Source organism: Psammomys obesus, unplaced genomic scaffold (assembly GCF_907164565.1).
Source record: "Psammomys obesus unplaced genomic scaffold, mPsaObe1.curated_primary_1811, whole genome shotgun sequence".
NCBI classification, from domain to species: Eukaryota; Metazoa; Chordata; class Mammalia; order Rodentia; family Muridae; genus Psammomys; species Psammomys obesus.
Window position 1 is genome coordinate 27,774,223 of NW_026596117.1, and position 26,747 is coordinate 27,800,969.

The 26,747-nt window shown below is 50.1% G+C and overlaps 1 protein-coding gene across 1 annotated transcript in view; it reads right to left on the reverse strand.

Moving 5' to 3' along the window:
- Window positions 1–2,673: 2,673 nt before the first annotated feature.
- LOC129692784 (spermatogenesis-associated protein 31D1-like) overlaps window positions 2,674–26,747 on the reverse strand; it is a 31,419-nt gene continuing 7,345 nt past the window's right edge. Inside the window, exons 3-8 of the mRNA XM_055629268.1 lie at window positions 17,877–20,739; window positions 16,334–16,433; window positions 8,509–8,755; window positions 7,621–7,663; window positions 7,020–7,080; window positions 2,674–6,271 (exon numbers count right to left, since the gene is read on the reverse strand). Of these exons, the coding sequence (XP_055485243.1) occupies window positions 2,674–6,271; window positions 7,020–7,080; window positions 7,621–7,663; window positions 8,509–8,755; window positions 16,334–16,433; window positions 17,877–20,739 (6,912 nt within the window). The remainder of the gene's footprint in view (window positions 6,272–7,019; window positions 7,081–7,620; window positions 7,664–8,508; window positions 8,756–16,333; window positions 16,434–17,876; window positions 20,740–26,747) is intronic.

Sequence of the window (26,747 nt, forward strand, 5' to 3'; positions counted from 1 at the left end):
ACCAGTCACTTAAATTGTCATTAGTGGGAGATGAGAGACTAAACAGATTGGCCACAAATTTGCAATGTGAGCTTGGCTGGGCAAGGCTGCCATGGGCCAGGGTGAGGTAGGGGGATGGAGACCAGAGGAATGTTAATGGAGGTCACATGGAAGAGGACTGGGATGAGACTGAAAGAGAGGCCTCTGGAAGGTGCTAGAATCAGTTGCAGAGCCAGAGCCAAATGAGTGGGCTACACTGGGGTGAGGCAGCAGCCATACATGCTATGGTATGGGACATCTTGGTGGAACAGGGTCAGGTAGGCAAACGTCAGACTGCTTGTAGGCCAGAGGAGGATGGATAGAGGGGTCACAAAGCATGAAACGGCAGAGCACGCTAGCAGGTGGATGGGGTGACTTGGAGACACCGGCCTGCAAGCATGGAGTAACACAAGGCAGAGGCAGGGTCTGCTGAAGGCTCAGGCAGAAGCAGAGCAGGAGGCCCTGAGAGACGTGCTGGTTGGCCGGCTAGGCTGAGCAGGATGCGCAAGAAACAGAATAAGTAGGCATGGGAGACAAGTAGGATGCTACCTTGGCACACTGGGTAGCCTAGGGTAGACTGGAGAACAGAGCATGTGGCAGGCCAGGTTATAGGAGATCCGCAGTGGGGTCTAGGGGACAACAGTGACATGAGGGGAGCAGTGGCCCTGGGCACGTGTCGCATGCAGTGTGATAGGCTGCGGGCAGTACATGAATGGGAGGGTTCTGACCCAGGCTGCTTGCAGGCCCAGAGGCACTGGCTCAGGCGGGGTCGTGGTGATGTGGCTGAAGAGAGGGGTGACAGGCAAATGGTTAGCCTAGCCTGCAGGGCCATGCAAGGTAAGCTGGGAAAATGCACCAGCTGGTAGGTCAGTTGGGAAATGACACGTAGAATGGGCCGCAGTGAGTGGAGAGGGCTGAAATCAGGTGAGGCTTGGGAGGCCTGCTAGGCTTACCTGGGAACAGGACCCCAGGCCCCAGGGAGCAGTCATAGAGGCAGATCAGAAGTTAGCCCACGAGGGTGTGTTTGCCTACATTAACTGGCCAGGTTGGCAGGGAAAGACAGCTATGAGGGTAATTGTAGGCTGGCAGGCCAGACGGATATAAATTACCAAGTCTACTTAGAAGCCTGGAAAAATATTAAGTAGCTGTGCTGGCTGGCTTTCTGTCAACATGACACAGAGTTGAGTCACCTGAGAGTAGGGGACCCCAACTGAGAATGCAATCTCTTCTGCAGCCTCCATAGGACTGGGCAGCGGGCAAGCCTGGAGAGAATTTTTAAATTAGTGATTGATGGGGGAAGGACCCAGTCCATGCGGAAGGGAACTGGGCTGATGGTCCTGGGTTCTATAAGAAAGGCTGAGTAAGCCATGAGGAGCAAGCCAGTAAGCAACCCTCCTCCATGGCCTGTGTGTCAGCTCCTGCCTCCAGGTTCCCCCCTGCTTTGAGTCCCTGCCTTGGCTTCCCTCTGAGGACTGTAACTTGGAATATGTGAACCAAATTAACCACCTCCTCTCCAAGTTGCTTCACCCCAGCCATAGAAACCCTGACTGAGACAGTGGAGAACCACCATTGGCTGGGGAAATGGGCAGCGGAGGACGGCGGCATTAGCTGGGGAGGTGGGCGTGCTGACAGGGCTGTTGCAGCATCAATGCCACGCAGCAGCATGGTGTGCCCTCCACACCCCAAGAGCAAGAGCACACATGCCACAGGAACGGATGGACGGGAGGGAGGCAGCATAAATGTCTGGAGCCAGGCATGTCCTGCAAGACAGACATCCAGCACCTGGACAGCCACATGCTCAAGTGACAGCCACAAGTTCTAGCACGGACAGCAAATGGGCTCCGCAGCACCAATATCAGCCCCAGAAGATGCTGACAGAGTGACATCTGGCAGGGAGGTATGGGAGGAAGTGTAGGGAGAAAGTATGGGGTTATCAAGTGGCCTCCTTTTTGAGTAGCAATGCCATTTCTGTCTTTATGCTTGTCATTCATTTCTACTTAAATACACATTTCTCTTACTCTTAGCCCCCCTTTTTAACCTGAAAGAAAGCTAACCTCCCAAGATATATTTCTGACACCGACAGACAGCAGGGTGACAATTTTCTCTGAAAGTATCGTCGCTCTAGGCCAGGGAAGGGAAATATTTCTCTGAGGTGACTTTCCAGTGGACACAGCTCAGTGGCAAGGACAGAGCGGCAAGGAGGCATTAGCAAGCATCCTTGTGTGGGGCCAGACGGCACCTGTGGTTGTAGGTACATTGCCACCATAGTCACGCTCACTCAGAACAGCTCTGTTCTCCCAGAACTGTTTTTTGCAGGCGACACATCGTACGGTAAGACCAAAGCCGATGAGGGGAAGTGTGGGCGGCCACATTTTGGCAATAACTCAGCTGAGAGTCAGGAAGCAGGACCAAATTCTTTTCAAGGCACAGCTCATCCATTCTTCAAAAGAGCCCAGAGAGCCAAGATAACTCTTAGGAGCACACAGGAGCCACTCTCTGAGAGCTGAATTAACCCAGCCCTTTCCCTAAACACAAGGTTCGTGTCACCTAAAATCCACGCCACACACAGCAAACAAGCATACACCACACACAAAAGACACTACCTCATCAAAACATTTATTGGGGGGGCAATGCGTACTCGTAATAAGAGGTGGATTATTTGGGGGGAAGAAGACTTTTTCCACTGAAATTCTGAGCCAGAATTTTCTGTCCACATAATCGGGACACATCTGCCAACAAAGTTCCTACAGCAAAGGGGGGCGCCGGCTGCGGAACTTGCCCAGCTCGACTTTTCAAGGGGTTTTGGCAGAGTTCTGGCTCTCTGTGGGGCGCAGGTGGGCGAGGCTGTAAAGCTTCACATTTCTGGGGCTGTCTGCCTCTCTCTTCCGCCGATCTCTTTTGACCACCGAAGGCAAGGGCCTGATTGTAGGGCCTGGGAGTTGGCCCGGTAGAGTGCGTCGCTTGGTGGCGGAACTCATGCCCCTGGACTGCCTCTGCCTGGACCCAGTACTCTTTCCTCGGCATAGTCCTCACAGGCTTTGTAGGAGGACACGAGGGCGCGTAGGGGTGCGTGCTATCTGCTGCAGCCTGCTTGTGCCCCGCTTGTTCCTTGGGGATCTCCCCAAGATCTCTCATGGCTTTCTGAGCTACAGTGTTCCCAGGAAGGGTAGCTCTCCCCTTTAGTTTTGGGTCATACCTGGGTGAGGATGGGGGCGTACCCTTTCTCAGGAACACTTCCTGCCCTTTGCATTTTCTGTCAGGAGCAAGCCACTGGAAAAAGTGTTTGACGTGCTTTCTGAACTGGTGTTCAGGAGGGGTCGGAGCCTTCCCGGGGAGGGGTTGGGTGGGCTTTTCCCCACGGTTCCTTTGTGTTGGGCTGCCTTGTGCGTGGTAGCTCTTCCCACTGGCTTGGACTATCGTAGCCCCTGCAACCCCTGCAACCCCTGCACCAAGCTCCTCTGCTCTCCTGGGAACGGGGCATACCATCTTGGCAGATGGAGGGAGCTCCTTGTTCTGGCCCTTGTCTAAGACAGATGGAGACATCCGGGGCTCCTGTTGCTGTTCCACAGAAGGCCCCGCTGTGGGCGAGCGGGCCTGTTGCACCCAAGCAGCATCCACGGATCGGCTGGAAGGCTCACACTTAAGTAAAGCTTTGGAAGTGAATTTATCTGAGATAAAGAGCACGCTGCGTTGGGGCCCTAGAGCTTGGATGGTCTGACTGCTCTCTGATTTAAATTCCTCTTCCCAGGATACCTGAGTGTTAAAGTCAGATGTCTGAATTTCCTGGGGACCTGATGTTCCCTTCATGGCCCTTCCAGCTAACAGGGTACTGTGTGCTTTTGTTGTATTCCCATCTGCCCCTTGGGTACTCTTGCACTGGTTGGTTTTCAAGGTCTTGGTAGGTTGTGGCTGAAGACCACTGAGCTGCCCTCCCTTGACTATATTACTGACCTTGCTGGGTGCAAATACATTTTTGTCATTCGTATTTGCTTTTTGAGGCCCATGGACTGTTTCGTCAGAACTTAATCTCTTCTCCAATGGCACAGGGCTAGCCTTAGCCGACATTCTGGGCACATCTCGGCTGTGTATATTGTCCTGTGACTTTTCCAGGCTGGTGCTGTCTAAGATAATGGATGTCTGTTGCATAACAGACTTTGCGATTCTCTGTATGTTCTTGACATGCTCAACCTTGTTATCAGGAGGTGACTGTCTCTGGGCCTTGTGATCTTTGATGCTCACACATGACGTTAAAGGGGGAGGGTGATGTCCTGATCTGGATGTAGGGCCAGGGACCTGATCATGATTGATTTCATAGAGATGTCTGCTCAAATGTTCTTGCAGGGCAGCTTCAATCTTTTTCCGGCATTGGCTCACCTGTGAGGTCCCTGAAGGTCTGCTTGGCGGACTTCCTGAGTGGCACGGTGGGCTTGTCTTACAGTCAGATTGCAGGCCATTATCTAGGGCGCCGTTGGTGTTACTCCACGGGCATTTTTGTACAATCTCTGGACTGTGTCCTTCTGCCTTTCCCACTTTTCCCTTTAGAGAGACAGCCTCTGAGAACCTCTCTTGGGAGCTTCCGGGCTGGTTCAACACAGTCTTGGGTAGGTTTTTGCTGTCCTGGTGCTTATAGAGAGAGCTGCATGGGAGCCCACAGCTGCTCTGAGATGCCTCTGGAAGGTCTGGGCTCATCCACGACTGAGACTTGTAGATCCCTTGTGGCAGGCCCCATCGCTGGAGGATGAGCCTCTTTTGAAGGTGGTGCTCGAGTTTCTTCCGAAATGCATTACTAAGGGGGAATTGTCCAGAATCGACAGACTTGAGAACGTAGGTCTCAGAGGCCTGGCTGGCCAGTGAGGGCTTGGAAGGGAGGGGACAGATTTCTTCCTGAGATTTTTGGACCACAGAGGGCAAACCCCACCCCTTCTCCTGTTCTTTTGTCACAATGCTGTATTCTAGGCAGTGGATTTCAGATTGCAGCAGAGATCTTGCCACATCTTGGGATCCATGAAAATATACCCCACAGATGCTAAGCTGAGGTTGAGGAGGAAGAGGAGGCGGCGGCGCCGGTGGCAGTGGGATTAGAGGTTGAAGCAGGACATTTTGGGACTGAGACTGGGTCAAGGTCTGTGACTGACTTTCCGGCAAGGACAGAGGTGTGCGGTGAGTCATGGCTGGGGTGTCTGAGGTTCTGTTGAACCAGATGCACGCTGAGGAACAGTGAGTGGACAGTGTGGTGATGGTACCCATGGACTCACTGTGGAGATAGGGGAGGCCCCAGAAGTGCTGTGTGAGCTTGGGCTCTAAGTGGCTTGTGGAGGCCGGGAGTTGAACGAGCCCCTGGTGCACATTCAGCTTGCTGAGAACGCCTTTGCTATCCCGCAGGCAAAGGGAGCCATCTGAGTGCTGCTGAACCTCGGCCACTGGTCCTATTTTTTTCTTCCAAATTGCAAGAGCTTTTTGGAAATACTCTTTTCCCTCATCCTTCCGAGTAAGGACGTCAGCCTGACTTTTGTCTTGTCTCTTACGCACTGCCAGGATTTCAGAACTGGGGAAAGAGAGGTTTCCAGGCACTGTAAAATGACCTGTGTTTTGTCCACCCAGATAAGCTTCAGAAGAATGGCAATTATGTGTCTCTTGGTTAACTAAGCCTTCCGACTGGGATGGGGAGATGCTGTTGTCAGCGCCAGTCTGCTGCCGGGAGAGCTCTGACAGGGCTCCACAAGAACCCTTATTTGTTGTGGCATTCATGAGCTGCTTACGAGGACGGCCCACCATGGATGGAGTGGCTTCTCGTTTTAAAGGCCGTTCCATTTGCTGAGTGGCATGCTGTGCCTTGGGTGGGGACATGGGAAGTGGATGAGGTAGGATGTGGTCCAGCGGAATGTAAGGCCTTGTGACAGAAATCAGCTCTGATGGCCGGGTGTCAACCTGGAGTGTGCCCAGAACTATATCTTCCAAGGGGGTAGCCTTGATAGTCGAAGGAATAGAGGGAGTAGGAGGGGGAGGAGAAGGTGGAAGAGAGGAAATGTGACATCTTGAAGGGCTCGGTGAGAGGGAAGGGAGCAGAGTAAATGAGGTCTCGGTCACAGAAGCTGTGGAGGTCATGCTGGACACAGAGGCGGCATCATCTCGCAGACTGGCCCATGAGAGCAGTCGACTGACCTTAGCGGTTGCTCGGTTGCACACATCACAGCAGGGGTCAGGACAAAGCACTTGCCGAAGGTGGGAGGGGTCATACATCTGTCCCAAGGGGCTGAAGAACAGAGAAAGCTCAGACCTGTAGTCAGGACCTGTGTTCTAGGTCAGCTTGACTAGAACTTGACACAGCCTGGCTTCACCTGAGAGAATAGCCTCACTGGAAGGATTGCCTAAATAGGACAGGCCTGCGGCCATGTCTGTAAGGGAGTCTCTTGATTAATGATTGCTATGGAAGGGCCCTGCCCACTGTAGGCGGAACCATCCCTAGGGAGATGGTGCTGACATGTGTAAGAACTAGCTTGACTATGAGCCTACCTATACAATAGCTAGCTAGCAAGCACCATTCTCCATAGCTCCTGCTTACTTCTTGGCTAGAAAGTAAATTCCTTGGTTGTAGGTAATGCCTTGTAGAATGGCAGTCAGACCTGCCTCGACCTCCCTCAACAACTGCCTATGGTCTGGATTTGCAGGCTGAAACAAACCTTTGCTCCTGAAAGTTCGTTTTGGTTGTGGTATTTTATCATAGCAACAGAACAAAACCAGGAGGAACACCATGCATAGACAGAGGGCCTACAAGGCCCATCCTGGGTATGGACACCCAAATCCTGTGTGCCTATTCCTTTTTCTCTGTCCTTGGCTGCCAGGGAGGAGACAGCCTCACCTCATCCCCCCAGTTTATGTACTTATTCCTTTGGCTATCCCTCCCATGACAAGAGCAGGCTATGCTAAGTCTCTGGAATGCCCTGATCTGGGGGTGGGGGTGGAGGTGGGTAACAGGCCCTGAAAGAAGGGAAGAGACTCACCTTTGCACAATAGACAGCAGCCGCCTCCGCTCCTGTGCTCCTCTGTGGAAGATTCTGAATTCTGGAAAGCAGGGTTGTGGGTTGTATGGAATGAAAGAGAGGTGTGGGCATCACACAGTCCGTCTACGGTAAACACTTAGGCTACTGTAGTCTGAAATCACCAAGAAACAGGAGACGAGGTTGTCAGCGGCAAAGCCAGCAACGCTAGCTCATCACTCTCATTTCCATCATGGATGTCCACTCACCAATGTGCGACACGGAAGCCCACGAGCTTGGCTTCCTCAGAGATGTCTGAGAATCCAGGTGTGACACCAGGAACCAGCTCCTGACACCAGGAGTCAGGAGCTGTGGCTCCAACACAACCTGTAGTCCTCCCTGGGTCCCACCTGTGCCCACTGCGTGGGCAGCACCCATGCCCAGGTTAGGCATCACTGCTTCATGCCCACAGGTGAGCAGAACAGGGACTCAGGGCTGGTTCTGTCTTCTCTGAGGGCTCTATTGTCTATATGCTGTGATATCCTCAGCTCATGGACCTGGGCTCCTATGGGAATGACTGGAAAAGGAAAACTAGGGTGAGAAGACCCTGTAGGTGGGAGCCTACCTTTATATGATACTCTTCTTCTTCTGTTAACTTTGCCTCGTTGCTGTGAACAAAAATAAATAAATAAAAATAAAAAAGATTTTTAAATGTTGTTTTTCTTAGGATCCCCAAGTCTTCCATTAACCAGAATATTGTGATTCCAGCCTAGTAAGATTAATTACTATATTTATTGTTTACTTTCAAAGGTGATAGAATATTTCCCTTTTTTAAAAGTTGTATACAATAGTCTGTGTGCACTTACACCTATGCGCCAGAAGAGGGCACCACATCTCATTAGAAATGGTGGTGATTCATATGGTTGCTGGGAATTGAACTCAGGACCTCTGGAAGATCAGCCAGTGCTCTTAACCTCTAAGCCACCTCTCAAGCCCTGATAGAATATTTTCAGTTTTTCCTTCTTTGAGAAACTAAAAGAGGACGTTTATCTGCAAGACTCACAGCTGGGAATATCATTGAGAAGTCCTGTGCTGAACAGCCTACGCTCTGGGGCCAGAGCCTCAGTCGTGTTCTCTCTGAGACACTTTGTCCTGGAGATGAAGCTCGGGCTCCAGGTTCTGCCCAGAGGTCCCAGTGCTCATCACCGCTCTCCTGCAGCCCAAGCTGGAGGAAGGCTGGGTGAAGGGGATGAAGAAGCATTCGAAGAAGGACCAGAGCATGGGACCCAGTGTCTGCAGACACTGCTCTCCTTCAGAAAACCTGGCACCTGGAACCAAGTCAGTAAGACCAGGAATGGGTGCTCGGCACTGGTCATGAATACCCAGGGAGGTGGGCTGTAGGTCCAGGCGCAAACCATAATTCCTTCCAGCCCAGGCTCCATGCTCTAAGATAGCAGTGTTCTCTCCTCTCTACAAAGGAAGAAACTCCCTAGGAACTCACATACTGCCTTACCTTGTGGGTGTCTTGATTGGTCCGTGTGGCTAAGAAGGGTTTCAGTATTGGGTACGTCAGGTACAAAAGAAGCACTCCTACCACACTCAGAAAGAGGCCCTTGGGGTAAAAGTCCATGAAGACTGAGCTGAAGCTTAGCAGACATGGTTTGGTGGTGTTACCCAGAAAGGAGAGAACGTCCTCCATAGTGTGAATTGCACGGAAACTGAGAGCCGAGGCTTCGTGGGCCTCCCTGTAAGTGCCAGATCTGCATCACAGAGCAGGGAGAGTCATAGAGGGTTTGTGAGGGCGGGGAAGGCGTTTGTGAGGATGGGGAGGAGGGAGAGTCCCCAGCCCCCACCCTTCGGCCCCAGCGGAGCCCTCTGCTTGAACCCGCTGCTCCATCCCCACCCTGCTTCCCTCACTTCCTCTTTTGTTCATTCCCTCTGTGGCTTCACCTTAGCCCCCTTTATCGTTTGTAAGCTCTTGACTTTGACCCATGCAAATCTCCAGCCCAGAGAGCCTGACCTGGCATCTTCCTGGAAATGTTTGCTGTTGTTTAGTTGGTCTCATGAGGACCAAAGTCTTTCAACATATCTATCCACAGGACCACTTCCCCTCTTACAAAACTAGCAAGACAAAATTTCCTTTCCACGTATTTACTTTGTGACTGTGCAATTACCAACTTTTGTGTGTGAGTCATTTTGCAGAGTCTTCAGTCAGAGGGACAGACTAAAATTGCAAAGCCATGATAAATGCAGGAGGTATACAATTAAAATTTCAAGTGTTCTTTTGTGTACGATCATACCATTTGCTTTCGGTGGTGATGCAGATGGAAAGCCAGGCTGGGAAGGAGTTAGGGTTACCCACAGAATGGGGTATGCTGGTGGAATAGGGTGGAGTGAAAAACGGGCAGGCGGCAGGCCAGCCAGCTGCAGAATCTTAGGGACCCCAGCAGGCTGTGTGATCTGAGGATAGTTAGGAATAAAATATCCTCCAGAGACCAGGATGAGGCAGGGATCCTGGTAGGCAAGATGATTGGAAACTGGAGAGCTCCTATGAGCTGGGGGAAAGTGCAGTCTGGGCACACATAGGCAGTTGTGGGATGTTTGTAGAGTTGAGCAAAGTGGGATTGGAGCTGTTTGGTCAGATGGAAAGCTGAGGGACAGACAGTATGTGCCAGATTCTGAAAGAGCAGGCAACTGTTGGATTGCTGGGTGCGCTGGCGGGTCAGTGGGAAGTGTACCAGGATGAGATGAGGGCCAGGCCTCAGTGTCATTGCAGGTCACTGTGAACTAAGTTGGGTAGGGGCACTGGATTGACAGGGTGAGATAGGAACCAAGGCTGCTTGGGAACGCTAGGCTAACGTGCAGAGTGACAGGAGAGGTAAGCAGGGTACGCTGGTAATGGGATGCCCTGGGTGGAACAGGGCAAGCTGGGGAGCATGGCAGGCTGGCCAGACAGGATGTGGCTGGTGTGCAGGTGGCCAGTAAGGTACCATAGGTATAGGTTTGGGGACAGGGCAGGATAGCATGCTAGGCGGCCACAGAACAGGATGAGTTGGGCATGTGGGGGAGCATGTGGGGCAGGGCAAGGCCTGCGACACTGATCGGCTAGATGGGGAATGGGTTTTCCTAGGTTAGGCAGGGGCTTTGTAGGATGAGTGGAGGACCGACCGGACACGGGTCAGGTGAGGTTTGGTATGTCCTCAGTGTGCGCAGGAAGTGTAAGGAGCCTAGCACACCGGGTAGACTGGGGTGAGTAGGGTAGCAGGCAGGCTAGCAGCCGCTGCGTGTCACCACTGTAGTGTATCTGGCAATAAGAGAGGCTGTGGGGACAGGCAGAAGCAGGTGTGTTGAGGACAGAAATGGCTGTGTTAGAAGACTGAGAGGTAGGTTACAAGGACAGGTGTCCGGGCTGGAGGGGCTTACCACAGTGAGCTTGGGCAGAGTGGGAGAGGGGCCTACCACAGTGAGCTTGGGCAGAGTGGGAGAGGGGCCTACCACAGTGAGCTTGGGCAGAGTGGGAGAGGGGCCTACCACAGTGAGCTTGGGCAGAGTGGGGGAGGGGCCTACCACAGTGAGCTTGGGTGGAGTGGGGACCAGCTTCCCACTCAGCAGGGGCATTTGCAGACTAAGTTGAGCTTGGGAAAGGGGCTGGATGTGGGCTGGCCATGGTTTGGGATTAGGGTGAGTTGGGACACACTACAGAGTAGGGACTGGGGTGATCTGTGAAACCAGGCACTCTGGTGGCACTATTGTGACATTAGGAAAGAGAAGGTTGGTGGGTCATGTGACATCATAATCAAGGGATTTGGACAATGAGCTCCATGGTGGACTATGCTGGGGTGAGAAGTCATAGGAGCCAGAATAACTGGCATTAGACTACAGTGACTTGTGGAAGTTAGAAGCTAAGGAGACAGGGGACTAGGCTGAGATGGGGAACAGTGGGACCTGGGTGAGACAGGGAGCATGAGACACTGGGTACTATGGGGTCAGGGGTCAGGTATGGACTAGGTTGAACACTGTAGTGTGAGGTACTGGGGCAAACACTAGGGTGCAAGGGGCGTCCTTCCCTCTGATGGAACTGTGTGAGTCTGGACACTGGGCAGACTCACAGATCAGACAGACCAGGGACAGACTGTGACACTGGTACAGGAGCCTCTGAGGCACACCGGGGTGACTGGAGAGCAGTGTGCAATCTTGGACGTGGTCACGGTGGGCTCTGCAGGCCGGGCAGCTGAGGAGCTCATTGAGTTTGGCAAAATGGCAGGCTGGGTGGACTTTGTCTTGGTTGGGAAACAGGTGGACTACGGAGAGATCAGACAGAAGGCAAGCAATCAGGGATAGTTGGGGAATGGTCCTTATCCTCACTGATGGACCTTCCTCAAACAGAGCTAGGAATGGAACGCAGGTCCTCTGGAAGAGCAGCCAGCGCTCTTAAGTGCTGAGCCATTTCTCCAGCCCCTACCTCATTTTTGAGTTGACTAGTTTGGATAGACCATCTTTGATCAGCAAGTGTCCACCTCGCGCCACTGGGCTCACAGACACATGCACCCTGAGGTTTCTGTGGGTGCTGGGACCCTGAATTCATAACTTTGTGCTCAGGTGGCAAGCACTCTACACAGTGAACCTATGGGTGGCCTTGAAGCTACCAGGCCATCAGTAGAGTAGTTTGCTGCCAGCTGACCAGCAGGTCGCTGATTTTGGGGACTTGCCCTCATCCACAGTTCTCTCAGGCAGAGAAACAGCCACATGCAGGACTTTCCTTGTCAACACAGGAAGGCAAGTGTGGTGTCTACGCCCAGTGACCAGGGATTCTGCTACTGTCTTAGACATCAGGTAGCATGTCCCTTGGGCTTCATTCTCAGGCTTTTTCAGGCACATTAGCCAGCAGGCTCTGGTCCTTAAGTTATTTGAATTAGGTATGTGATCCTTTGGATCCAAATTATTCATCTCTATATGAGAGGTCTCTCCACCCCTGACTTTATTACCCTTATAAATCTTCTAAATGCAGGTAGCTTTTTCCATCCCTAGGATGCACTTGTGTAAATGAGAAGAGACTTTCAAAGCTCTGGGAAGATGGTATGAGGTTGAAACATGAAAACCCACCTGGACTCGAACCCTGGAGTAAAACGAGCAATATATAGTTTCTCGAAGTTGAATTAAATCTGTGTAAGTCCCCACATTCAGCGCAGGGCGGTCCGACGCTGGTCCTTCCTGGTCCCTTGATTACTGTGCTCCTCATTCAGTGTTGAGGCTCAGACCATAACTGGACAACACATTTCCAGTTTTTCCAGTTCTAGAAACACGTTGGCATTTGTCTTGTTAACAAAATCTCACCTCCCTGTCTTTGAGGAAGCAAGCTACCACTTGGGGTATGCCCACTCGCAGGAAACTGAGGAAGAACTTCAGCCAAGAGCCAGCAAGCCTGTGACTGACAGCCTCAGCCCAATAGCTCTGAAGAGCTGAACCCTGCTAGAGTCCCACAAGGAAATATGGAGATGGGTTGTTCCCCAGTCAAGCCTTCTAATTTCAGCCTTGTCAAACACCCCAAGGCAGAGAATGCAGGACTGACAGAGACAGAGGCAATAAATTAGGCTCTTAACCACTAAAATTTAAGGTACCCAGAACACCGATAGTTGATTAACACAGGTTGGGGTCATTGCAACTTCACATGAGAAGCAGAAAGAGAACCATCCCCACAGAGACCAGATTCTGTCAGCCCCACTCAGCGACTGTCCTCATGCTGCAGTAGTTAAACGATAGCATTTTGTGCTTGAAAGTCCATATTGGTCTCCGGTAGGTCAAGACTGTGGGATGAGAGGGGGTCCTGAGAATGAGAGACTAGCTCCTGCTCCCACTGCTTTCTTTTTTTCCTCCTCCCAGTTCTGTTTGACTCCTCTTCGTTTCTTTACTCTCTAATACTGGGCAGCCATGCAGGCTATCTCTTTAGGTGATTGCTGAGGGGCCTTTTGTTCTGCTGGTGTCAGGGAGCCGGCATCCCGGAGAGTCTTCTGGAGTGGGGAGGCTCTTCCTTCCCCTCAGAGTGCCCATATGTGTAAAGATACCTCATTTTCAAGTTAGGAATAAGAATAGTGTCATTGCCAGAGAGCAACATGCCACCATAAGAGTCAATTCCTGGAGTCTGAGCCAGCCCCAAGGCAGCAAAATCTGTGCGTACACACCTCACACAGCGACTGTGCAGGTCTGTAAACACACACCTCACACAGAGACTGTGCAGTTATGAAGTATTCAAGTCAGTATTTTTCGTGTCTGTTTTTGTTTTGGGGCTTTCTATTAGTATTTAATTTGTATTATTTTTTAAAATTTTATTTATTGAGTTTACATCCTGATTGCAGGCCCCCCTTTCCTTCCAGTGGCCCCCTCCTCGAATATCACTCTCTCATTCTCCCCTCCCCTCCTCAGAGAAGGGGGAGGTCCCCCCTGGGGACCAACCTGCCCTGGCACATTAAGTAGCTGCAAAACTAGGAGCATCCTCTCTCACTGAGGTCAGACACGGCAGCCCAGTCAGGGGGACAGGATCCAAAGGCAGGCATCAGAGTCACAGAGGTCCCCTGCTCCAGTTATTGGGGGACCCACACAGAGACCAAACTACACATACCTCTGCAGGGGCCTAGGACCAGCCCATACATGCTCTTTAGTTGGTGGTTCAGTTTCTGTGAGCCCCCATAGGCCCAGATTGACTCTGTAGGTCTTGTGGGGGCCTTGATCCCTCCAGCTCCCTCAACTCTTCCATAGGACTCCCTGAGCTCTGCCTAATGCGGGTCCCTGCATCTGTTTCCATCAGCTGCTGAGTGAAGCCTCTCAGCTTCACTCAGCCTTACATTAGGCTCCTAATGTGACTCCATAGCAGAGTCACATTAATAGTATCAGGAATTGGTTATCACCCATCGATGGGTAACAGCTCCTTTGGGTCTGTGGACTGTAGCATGGTTGTCCTGTACTTCATGGCTAACATCCACCTATATTATGTGGATATCATGCGTGTCTTTTTCGGTTTGGGTTACCTCTCTCAGGATGATATTTTCTAGATCCATCCATTTTCCTGAAAGTTGGTTGGCCAGGCCCTCAGTCTTTTGCTCCATCTTTGTTCCTGAACATCTTGTAGGCAGGGCAAATTTTGGGTGGAAGGTACTGTGGCTGGGTTGGTGTCCTTATCCCCCCCACTGGCAGTTGTGCCTGGCTACAGGAAGTGGCCCCTTCAGACTCCATATCTCCCTCTGTCTCAGCTAGGGTAACTCCCCTCCCCCAGACTTCCTGGGGCCTCCCCTATCCCAGCTCTCTGGCAAACCCCAGAGATGCCTCTCACCTCCAATTTCCATTCTCTCACCTGGCCCTCTCTCCTTCTTTCTTCCTACTCCTAATCCCCACCTCTGCTCCCTCCACCCCCCCATACCTTTTTTTTTTCTCCTTCTGAGGGAGAGGCAGACTGCCTCCCTTGGGCCCTCCTTGTAACTTAGCTTCTTTGGGTCTGTGCATTAAAGCATGGTTAACCTGTACTTTGTGAGTGAGTGAGTACATACTTATGACTGAGTACATACCATGAATATCTTTTGGGGATTGGTTACCTCACTCAAGATATTTTCTAGATCCATCTGTTTTCCTGAAAATTTCAAGATGTCTCCATTGTGTAAATGTATCACATTTTCTTTATCCATTCTTTGGTTGAGGGACATTTAGGTTGTTTCCAGTTTCTGGCTATTACAAATAAAGTTGCTATGAACATAATTAAGCAAGATCCTTGTGGTATGGTGGGGCATCTTTTGGGTATATGTCCAGAAGTGGTATAGCTGGGTCTTGAGACACAATTATTCCCAGATTTCTGAGAAACTACCAGATTGATTTCTACAGTGATTGTACAAGTTTGCACTTCCACCAGCAATGAAGAAGCATTCCCCTTTCTCCACATCCTTGCCAGCAAGTGCTATCACTTGAGTTTTTGATCATAGCCTCCCTGACGGGTATAAGATGGAATCTTGGGGTCGTTTTGATTTGCATTTCCCTGATGACTAAGGATGTTGAACATTTCCAAGTTAGTAGTCTTTAAGAACAGAAGTATCAGAAAAATAGTCTTATACCTGAGTCCCTTTACAGCTGCAAGTTCTGTCTTTGTCTGTAAAGAGCAGATGAAGAGGGAAGGGTGCATGCTGGGTGTTACCCTTACTCACAGTGTCAGTAAGAGTGGGAAGCAGGACCCTCACCGCACCCTTCTTGAGAGACAGAGAGATGGCTCCTGTGGGCAGATGATGTTCAAATCCTCACGAAGATGAGGTCAGAGAGGAAGCGTTCTCTCCATCACGGTCTTCAGAGCCTGGGCTTCATGCTGCCAAATCAAAACTTCCTGTGGGCCGCAGGGACAGCTCTGTCTTACTGTGTCAGAAGGTGTTCAGCTCTGAAGCTCTGCTGTGTAGGATAGCGAGGGCACAGGGAAACAGCACTTTCATGGTCCGGATTTTAGGGTTTTCCTCACCTGAAATCGGCTGAGGAGGCTGGTGAAGATGTCTCAGAGGCAGAGAGCCCCTGCTCTTACAGAGGCTCTGAGCACCTCACAGCTACTTGCAGCTCCAGCTCGAGGGATCTTGATGCCTCCTTCTGGTCTCAGTGCGCACCCCCACATAAACACACACACACACACACACACACACACACACACACACACACACACACAGAAATAAAAAAATTTAATTTAAAAAAAGGCAGGCAGATCTCTTTGAGTTTGAACCTTGCCTGATTTACATAGCAAGTTCCATTCCAGTCCAACTGGGGCCATATAGTGAAACCATGTCTAAAAATAACATAAATTAAAAAAAAAAGAAAATGGCTGGGAATTTTCAGAATAAGTCTCTGTGTTAGAAAAAACACACACACACACACACGCACAAAATGAGTACAAGTATAAAATGTCTGAAAGGTGATTGTCAGCATGACCATTTAGAATAAAAACAGCAAGTTCTATCCTCCGGAGCATGACCTCTCCTGCTGTGGGCTTTTGAACAGCACTGCAGTACCAGGCATAAAATTCCCTCCTGTGGATCCATTCAGACTTGTGCCAATAGGATCTGTTGCAGCATGCAGCACCCAGAACTTGCTGGGGAAGACTGTTGGTCTCTGCTCTCCCCCATAGCCTGCACACTGCCTGTCAGCATCGTGAAGGGCAGCCAGCTGGAAGTCCCCCAGCTGGTATAAGATTGTTTTCTGTGTGTCCTGCAGCCACCGTGTGTGGTGTCTTCAGCAACAGAGTCTGGGCACCACAGTCTGTGTTGTTTTGGAGGCCTTGGGAGCAGGCCTGACTGATAACTTACAGGGAGGCAGCCAAGCCTCACACTTGTCCCTGGAGACCTGAGCTGCTGTCTGCCTTGGTCAGAGAAGTGTCTTTCAGCAGCTGGCAGCAGTCAATGCAGAGAAGCAGAACTGCGTGAGGTGCTGAGAACAAGAGACAAGCTTAGCCCTGTGTCAAGCCCAGCACCAAGGCTTGGGGACAGCAGGGAAGAGGGTGGGAGAGTGCTTTGAAACAATCATGGACTCACGGCACACTGGTTACCTGCATGGGCCTATGCAAGACCAAGTCAGCCTCACTCCCACCTGAAGGTGGGGTTACATGTGGGTCTGAGCTGCCTGACATTATCATGGGAACCAAACTCAGGTCCTATGGGTGAACAACAAGAACTTTTAATCATTGAGTCATCCCTTTTTTGAAGATGTGGCCACCAGTTGGTTGCCCATGATCCAAAGGATAGTCCACTTTTTTTTTTTTTTAAGATTTATTTATTATTATGTACACAATGGTCTGTTTGTACATACCAGAAGAGGGCACCAGATCTCATTATAGATGGTTGTGAACCACCATGTATAATGGTTGCTGGGAATTGAACTCAGGGCCTCTGGAAGAGCATCCAGTGCTCTTAATCTCTGACCCATCTCTCCAGCCCTGACGGTCCATTCTTATATGTCTATGGGCAGCACTAGCTAAACCTAGGCATGAAGTTGGGATGGAGTGTGTGTTGGGGGGATGCTGCAGGGACAATGGTAGATTAGATGGGGGACACTGTGGGGAGGATGGTGGATAGATGGGGACACTGTGGAGGATGGTGGGTAGATGGGAACACTGTGGGGAGGATGGTAGATAGATGGGGACACTGTGGAGGATGGTGAGGACACTGTGGAGGATGGTGGGTAGATGGGGACACTGTGGAGGATGGTGGATAGATGGGGACACTGTGGAGGATGGTGGATAGATGGAGACACTGTGGAGGATGGTGGATGGATGGGGGACGTGGGGGAGTATGGTGGGATAAATATTATTTCATTACATACATGTGTGAAAATCCCAAAATAAAAAAAAAAATGTTTCATAAACCAGTGAAATCAAAGGATCCAGAATTAAGCTGGGAAGGTTCTGGCAAGCACCCTACAAGGTACTAGACATCTATTTTAGTAGAAGCCCTTCATTAAGCATGTGTTGAGCAATCCCACAAGCCAGGCCCACAGTTCAAGACACAGACAACTCCAAACTATCAGAAGAAACATGTATTCTTGGTTTTGTTAAATAGATTATTCTCATCACAGGGTGTATTGCTCTGAAAATATTTTTAAAAATTTAAACAAAAACTGGGTTCCATTGTGAAAAATTTCCCTTTGCAGTTCCTATAAAAGGGTCAGGCCGATCACAGCGCCTTTAGCAGATGTGAGGGTAATGAAATGGCATGCCTTTATGCATGTGGGGGCTTGAAGAGAACTAGGGCTCTCTGAAGTCAGGGAAGGACAAGTAACTCTGGAATTGTGGCTGCTGCTCAAAGGATATGTGAGGACGTTTCTGTCTGGGACTCAGCTTATAACTTGGGGCTGGGGAGATGGCTGTCTTCTGACAGGAGCAGCTGCTTGTCCCTTCTCCATGCTGGGCAGCCGCAGGGTTAGAAAGTTGTCCCTTGATGGGCACTGGCTGGGCTGGTAGCCTCTCCTTCTGGCTCCACTCCAAGCACTTAGATTTGCGCTCATTCAATAGCTTATCCTCCAGGAGCTTGCCAAGGGACGCCATGAGCTCATGGGCTTCGGGAGGCCCACAGCTCATGAAGAGAGCCTTATCTTTCTCATATCTATGTCTTGTGCTGTCTTTGCTGGAATAAAACCACTGGGAAAATTGTTCTATCTTTTTTCTGAAGTAACTTTCAGAAGGGTGTGACTTCTTGTCTGATTTCCCTTTAACGGGTTGGCTCTTCTTTCCTGCTTTGGGCGCCCCTAATCCTGTGTCACTTGTACCATGTTCTTTTCTGCATTCTGGTAAGGCCAGTCTTTTCTCAGCTGGTGTGAGATTCTTTAAGAGGTGTTTGAAGACCCTGGGCTTCTGCGCTGGATCTGCATTGATCCTGGTGTTATGGAGGTAGACATAAGTATCCTTGAACATCGAGCCATCCGCACTACACACGCTGTTGGAGAAAGACTGTGAGTAATCAGTCATGCTGTCTGAAGCAATGGATTCATCACTTTCATAGCCTTCAGTCTGGCTCTGCAGCTGATTCTCCAACTTAGGGTTCGGCTCCTCACACGACTGTCTCTCAGAGTCCGACACCATTGGCTCTTCCAGAACTGACATCCCTGACGAGTTTTCCAACACAGAGACTGTTTTATTCCTATCTCCATTGCCCTCTATGGAGCTTTCCAACTGGTTAGCACTAGATCCCGATAGGAGAACACTCACCTCCTGAGCCATGAAGATTTTTCTGAACATTTTCGGTGTTGAGAGATGGTTTGGACTCTTTCCCACCCTCTGTTTGTCTTCCATGATTTCTATATGAGAAGAAATTGCCACCTCACTCTCTGGTTTGGGTCCAGCCACTTCTTCCTTTGTGGGCTGCTCCTGTGTGGGCCTGCTTTGTAGTGTCGCATCATTCTGACTCACGCTGTCCAGCTTGCTGGGTCTGTCATCCTCCTTTGTCTGGACCGGCTCTGTAACCTTAGAGATGGCTTTACGGTGTGATGGTCCCAGGGGCTCCTCTCTTTTGCTGTCTACAGGTGAGACAGCGAGAGGATATATGATGGCGGCTAAGTTTGCTGTTTCCATCTTGTCTCCATGGGGAAGGTTAGAGCTTCCACTGAGGGGATTGGGGAGGTTACTTTTCAAATCCATTCCAGGAATACTGTTTGAAGACAATGGGAAATCAGACTGAGGAAGGGGCCATCTTTTGGTTTCTCTCAAAATATAGAACTTTATGGATTCAGTGACCTTGAGGGGGAGGCCCCACTTCTGGCTCACTCGGAACCTTATGAGATGGGCTTCCAGCATCTTCTGGGTCTTGTGGTCAAGAAGAGGGATTTTGGGAGTGGCAGTGTCGCAGTAAGTGTTTCCCAGTGTCGAGTTCCAGGGAGGCACATCCAGAGCTAGCCATGAGCAACACACGCTGATAGGGATCCGACCCCTGGTGATCTGCCAGAACTTTCGGCTCACGTGGAGCCTGAGGATGCTCCTCGCTTGCTGCTGGTCCAAGTTCTTCCTAAAGATGCTGAGTCGTTCGATTTCCAAGCCAGTCCTTGAGTGGCACACCCATTTCCCCTCTGCCTCAGGGGTGGCACTCAGGCTGTTGAGCACATAGCACCCTGAGATCATCTGCGCAGCATCCAGTGGGCATTTCCCTAGGATTTGGCCAACGTTCTTGGCTACGTCCTTTCTTAGCTGAGGCTTCATCGAGACCCTCTCACAGAAACATTCCGAGTGACTCATTTCTCCGGTCCTGAGGTCGGTCCTGAGGTTGGTGTGGCCCCAGTGCACAGAGTGTGGAGGCTTAGCACATTGGTAGCCGTGGGAAGCTGCTCCTGTTGGTATGAACTGTGGGTCTACCACTTCCGGTACTTCTGTCCTATTGTAAGGCTGGAAGCATGAGGGTGGGATTGGGTTGTTTGGCCCACAGGGCTCCAGGTTGTTCTGAAGCTCACTGCTGAAATGAAAATGGTCAGTCCCGGGGATGGAGGTGCAGCTCTGCCAAGGCTGGCAGCCCAGTAGAAAGCTGGGAACTAGAAGGCCAAAGGAGGTTTCATAATGTTGGCATTCAGGGACCAAACCCCACAAGCTATCTTGATGATTCTGCAACAGGTGGCACTGCAGGTGTTCATTTCCATTCAAGACATCAGAGATAGTCCCGTTCTGTGGTATTTGGCAGGTACTTCCACAGGGTAGAGATGGTGGTGGCATGGAAGAGAGTGAGGATTGCATGCATGCCTGAGTATGGACCCGAGTGAAAGCCAGAATCTGTGGCTGGGGCTTGATGGGCTGAGGATGTACAAGGTTGAGGGACAAGGTACTAGACTGGGGAAAGGCTGGAGCTCTGTGGTCCAGAACTGGGGCTGTAGCAGCTGTACAGACCCCATTGAAGAGTACAAGATGAGGTTCTAATGAGTATCTGCCCAGGGGGACCAGTACGGTGGCCACAATGGACTCGCTGTGGAGAGAGGGGAGACCCCAGAAGAGCTGGCTGTGTTTCTGCCCGAGGTTGTCTCCCAGAATCTTCATACACAGGAGCTGGTCAGAAACCCCAAACTTCCCTGGTTTCCCTTTGAGCTTCAAGCCAATTTTTGGCACTGGGGTGCCCTGATCAATGATTGTAGGATCCAGCAGGTTCCATGGGGCTGTGAATTGATATTTTGAGCTCTTGGGGTCTGAAGATGTCTCATCCTCCTTTTTCATCTTCTCCAGAGTCTGGACAGTCGCTCTCTTTTTCATTTGTTTCTTCAAGAGTTCCTGTATGAGGAGAACAAGGAAAGAAATAGGGCCCGACCCTGTTTGTGAAACATTCCACCATCTTCCATCCAGGGCTACCTCCTCCTGCTGAGAGCCACAGGGCGGCCATCTCACAAGGCCTGTGTTCTAGTGAGGACTGCCACATCCAAATAAGAGATGAGCTGCCTACTGGAGACAGAGTGCTCTGAGCAGATAACAGGAATTTTGTTTTTTTGAGTGTGAAGCACTTTCAGCAAGGAAGGGTGCGCAGCTGGGAATGGTCACTATAGGAATTTCAAATCCAAGGGCGGGGGGGGGGGGCAGGGAGTGTCAGAGAGCTACCCAGTGAGAATGAGGGGGACAGGATGGAGGGGAAGGTGGGGAAAAGCTCAGACAGAGGGGCTAGCATTGGGTTTCCAAGATGGTCCAGGAAGGTTGAGAACAGCTACAAGGACTTCAGAAGCCAAAGGGACCAGAGATGGAGCAGTATGTCCTGCTGAGGCCAGGCACTGCAGCTGGCTGACCTCAGCAGGACCCAGCAAACAGCAAACAGCTGCTATCATGATCCCTACCCATGGGACTTCAGAAAGCAAGGTACAAGGAACAGGACCTCAGCCTGACGCCTGCCATGGGCTGTCACATCTCTGACCTAAAAGAAACCCGTTTCTGCAAAGCTCCCAGCCACGCGTGCTTCTCGGCGACTATCCTTCCCAAGGCTCTTGCATGCTGTGCAGAGAACTTAGGGTGCACAGACCATGCTACAAAGGGAACAAGGAAAAATACTTGAATTTTCCAGAACAGACAACTTCTTCCCTCTTTCTGATTCTCTCTGGAAACTTCTCCAGCCTGAAAAACAAGAACAGTAGTTCATATGTGAGTGTTAACCTCAAATGTCAATTTGATGGGATTTACAATCCTTAGAAACAAATCCCTGGGCATGTCTGTGAGGCATGTTCTAGGTGATGTTACTGAGATGGGAAACCACACTAAATGGCAGCACTGACTGATGGGTTGGAGTCCTGGACTGCACACAAAGGAGAAAAAAGGCTGAGTACCCTCATATATCACCTGACTGCAGATACAATGTAGTGAGCTGCCTCAAGCTCCTGTTGCCTCTGGCTTCCCCAGAACAAAGTAACCTTGAACTATAAACCAAACAAACTCTTCCTTCTTCAAGTAGCCTCCATCAGGGTATTGCTGTGAGGTGGCAGTAAAAGTAACTAATACCGAAATGAAAGTGCAGACACAGGATTCTACAAGAGTCCTTTTATGGGAAACAGAAGATGCTGAGCGCTCAGGAGCAAGGCGCTTCACCCATCACACCAACTGCTTCATACCATTTCCGTCTTAGTTACTTTTCTGTTGCTGTGATAGAACGCCATGACCAAAGCAGCTTACAGAAGAGAGAATGTATTTGGGTTTACAGTCCCAGAGGGTTAAGAAGGCCTTGTGACAAGACTCCTGGCAGCAGGCCAACAGATATGGCAGCAGGAACAGCTGAGAACTCACATCTCAAGCAGGAAGCAGAGGGAGCAAACTTGAAATAGCACTTGGTTGAGCTCTCACAGCAGGGCCACAGTGAGATGCTCTCCCTCCAAGCAAGGCCACACCTCCTAAGTCTCCCCCAAAGCAGCACCACCCACTGGGGCCCAAGCATTCAAATGCTGGAGACTACGGGACACCTCACTCAAACCACAAGAGCCAAGGCTCTGAGGCGTGCGACTCTTAGGCCTTTTCCCCTAAGAGGAACTGTGTCTGGCAAATGACATCATCAGAACATGGCCCATGTCCTCAGGCGGGGTGCTCCTTGAGGGCTCAGGTTGAATGGAGAGAACTTTGGCTTCAAATGTTACCCACTGGTGGTCTTCTCTTGATTCTTCCCTGATACTAAGAATATAACAATGAGGGTAATATTAACTTCTCTTGCTTCTCTTGGACATGTTATTCAAGAATAGTGACTGCAAATAACAGTTTCCCTCCACTTCCTAACTTCAAAAGAGTCATTCTTACTTGTTCCTTCTTTGGGAAATGAAGGAGGAGATTGTGAGGTCCACAGTCGATCCTCTCAGCCCCAGTCTTCTACTCTAGGCCTAGACTCAGGCCGGCAGCCAGAGCTCAGCACCTTGGAAGGCACCATGCCTTAGGGACAAAGCTCAGGCTTCACATTTTGCTCAAAGGCCCTTAGGGCTTTCTACTGCTGCAAAGGAAAGGCCTGGTGAAGGGCTTTGAGAGGTGGAACGGGGCAAATGGAGTGTCAGGAGACACTGCTCTTCAGAGAATCCACCACGTGAGACTAAGTCAATGAGATTCGGAATCAGTGCTTGGTCCTAGACTGTGGACTTTCAGTTACACTCAGAGAGGTGGACTGTGGGTCCAGATGAAAACCTTGGTCCTCCTTGAATCCAGGTCTCATGCCCTAGGGAAGCAGTGTTCTCTTCTCTCCTCAGCATCCCCTTTCAGGCATCTCTGTGAGACAAACTCTTTAAACTCACCCAATGACATGAGAATAGAAATGGAACACGTCAACAAAGACTCTCTCTAGGGAGCTCACTATACTACCTCACCATATTACCTCACCTTTTTGAGGCCTTGGCTTTCCCACAGTGATAAAATGAAGTCAGCATCAGGCGTGATAGGCACAGGAGAAGCAGCCTCTGCACTCGGAAAGGGGCCGTGGGTCAGTGTCCAAGATGACTGAGCCAAAGCTCAACCATGGCTCAGGAGCGCTGTTCAGGAAGGTGAAATCCTTCTGTACAGTGGGACTCACATAGCTGCCTGAGGCAGCTGAGATCTGAGGCTGCCTCAGTGGGCCTCACCATAAGTGCCAGGTCTGCATCACAGAGCAGGGAGAGTCATAGAGGGTTTGTGAGGGTGGGGAGAGGGGTTTGTGGGGCTGGGGAGGAGGGTGAGCCCTCGACATCTCCCCACCCTCCTAAGTCCTAGTGGAGCCCTCTGCCAGAGCCTGCTGCGTCTTGTTGCACAAGGAACTTTCCCATTTGTTCTCTTTGTGGCTGGCCCTTCATCTCAAGTCCCCCCTGTGTTTTTGCAGCTCTCAGTTTAGATACAGCTAATTTTACTGCCTTGGAAGTCCAGCAGCCTACCCGTAATTCTTGCTTTTGTCTGCATTTTTAGTCTCAATGGCACAAATATCCTCCAGTACACATCATCTATAGAATGGTTTTCTTTTCACTCAGACTAGGTGGTGATGTTTCTAGTACTTTCTGGTACTTCTCTCTTTCTTCCTCCTTTTTCTCCTCCTCCTCCTTCCAATGTGTGAGTCACAGTAGGCAGTAAATCTCTTAAAAGAGATTTATTGGTGGGATGAATCCAGTAGAGGAGGGACATATCCAGAAGTGGCTGCCTTTGCTTCTAGAAGAAGGGAACTAGGCAGACACAGCCTTTATATAGAATTTCTTAGGGGCTGGAGCTTTCTAGGGCAGAGATTACCAGAGTGAGGATTGGTGGGATTTCAAGTCCTGAGCTTGGGGGAGCTCAGGGATTGGTCGGTTCTCCTGCTGGGGTTGGGTGGGTGTTAGTGGGAAGCTCAGAGATTGGTCAGTTCTCCTGCTCAGAGATTGGTGGATTTTTTGTTGTTGTTGTTGTTGTTGAGACTTTTCATCTCAAATTTTCGTAATCTGGGATGAGATGACAGCTACAGAGGTCTGGGGGAGGAACTTCCTCAGGCAGGGGTCTGGCTGCTTTTCCACCTTGAGGGGTTATAAAGTCTACAGAGTCCAAAATTTAGAAAAAGTCATCTGTGAGGGCAGTAGGCTGAAGCAGGAAAGGTCATCATTATCATGGACGGCTCCCATAGCGGCTGTAGGCCTTCTGAGGTAGGAAAGGTGTTGGCTCCCATAGCAGCAGGCTGAATCAGGAAATTCACCATGCACAGTTCCCACTGAGGTGGTGGCAGGAGCTACCAATTTGCCTACCATCTCCACAGCCCCGAGGGGGAAAGGAGGAATTGGCAGCGTGCTGCTTGAAGTTTTAGTGACCTGCTGTCTAAGAGAGCTAGACATAGCTCTTGGTGTGTGTGTGTGTGTCAGCACTGTGTGTGAGGGGGCATGGCTTGGGGACAACAGGATGGCTTTCGGGCCTGCTCTCTCCACCACAACAGCTGCTTTGATTGCTGCTGCAGCGACAAAAGCCCTACCCAAGGAAGAAGAGTTCTTTTATGTATTTCTTTATTAATAAATGTTGACTAGAAAATTTTCATGTTCCTTTGTCCTTTTACATCTTTAATTAGGGATAAACTCAAATCGCCAAACCCAATTAATATAAAATATGCATTATACTAAATGCATACAATTACTTCTTCAGGCTTTCTTTGGTATAGTTTTTTTTTTTTTGGTATAGTTTTATTCCACTTATTTTTCTAAATTAGTGAAGCTTCAAGTAAACCAAGACAGTAAGTAATACATGTACATACACGTACACACACACATACACACACACACAGACACTTACTCTTACAAATCAGTGTACTGTTCTCATGTCTGAACAGAGACAGTCTTCCCTCTTCATTTCTCCTACATCATTCTTTTTTTGAGATTTACTTATTTATTATGTAGATGAGTGCTCTATCCAAATGTACACCTGCATGCCATAAGAGTGCATCAGATCTCATTGTGGATGGTTGTGAGCCACCATGTGGTTGCTGGGAATTGAACTCAGGACCTCTGGGAAAGGAGACGGTGCTCTTAACCACTGAGCCATCTCTCCAGCCCTCCTACATCATTCTTTTGTCCCCAATTTCTCCCAGCTCTACCTGCAGTCTGACCGTCCCTGGCCATTATCAGTGACTGCACCGGCATTCCATGACTTGCTCATAGGGCTGATTCGCAACTGGCTCTTCCAGTGAGTTCCCGAGTCCTTGGTAACAGAGTGGGACCCAGGACTATCAAAGCCAGGGAAGAACCTGGGTTGAGGAATCTCGCTGATTATCCCTGAAGTATACTTGCTATAATCGCCTGGTAATGTCCCCCCAAACCTAAGAGTCTGTCACATGTTATACAAACAGCATTTCTCCTCAGGTTGACATGAACCCAAGACTGCGTGCCCTACCCTCATCTGCACACAGTCTAGACTCTGTCTGCTGTGGTCCAACCTGTCTGCTAACTCTCATGACTCCCTTAAGCTCAGCCTTGTCGCTTCATACTACAGCCATGCCTCCTCCTAGCTCCGCTGTGGCGGATGGACAGACTCGAAGCTAGGCGGACTCCTATCAGTTGAGCAGGACACCCGCCTTGCCCAGAGGAGAAGCTTCCCTTCATTGGCTGGCAAGCTCGGCCAGTCTTCACCCACCACTCATCACTAGAGCCTAAGAGAGAGACAGACACTTGGAGGCCTCAGGCTCTGCTGTGGGACTCATGTGTGGTTGAAGGATGGTGTTCTGCAGACATCAGTGCTGCATGCCTGAAAATTGCCAAGCAACCAGTGGGGACATTAGGGGTCGCTGGTCAAGACTGCTGAGATGCCGCTCCTTAGCGAGGCTGCCCTGCCAAGTTTTTCCTGTTTTCTACACTCCTTTGGGAAAGATGATCAAACACTTGCTGTCTTTTAAAATATCACTGGCTAGATATTTTAATGTATAGATCCATGCCAAGAGTTAAAGCCTACATGAAGTTTCAGAAAAAGTCCTTTCCCTCAAATCATAATTTGCTTTGTTTTCAATGCCTCCCAGAAGTTCCCCCAAAGCTAAAAGGTACAAGAGACTAAAGACAGAGTTCTCTTCTTGTAGATTAGCAACAAAGGAAACTTCATTAAGGTGTCAGATACCCTGAGGACAGATTTTACATTGCCATCCTAACACCCTTCCTACACTGCAAATATTTCTAACATAATTGGTGCCCAATTTATAGGGCATCAAACTTCCAACACTCTCAACGGGCTCTGTCCACAACCCGGTGAGATAAGCGAGGCAGGTACTGTATTTTCTCAAGGAAAAACCAAGCTCAGAGAGGGTAAATAAGTTCTCTAGGTGGTACAGTAAGTTCACAGAAGCCTCACAACCCCTGAGTTCTTAATGC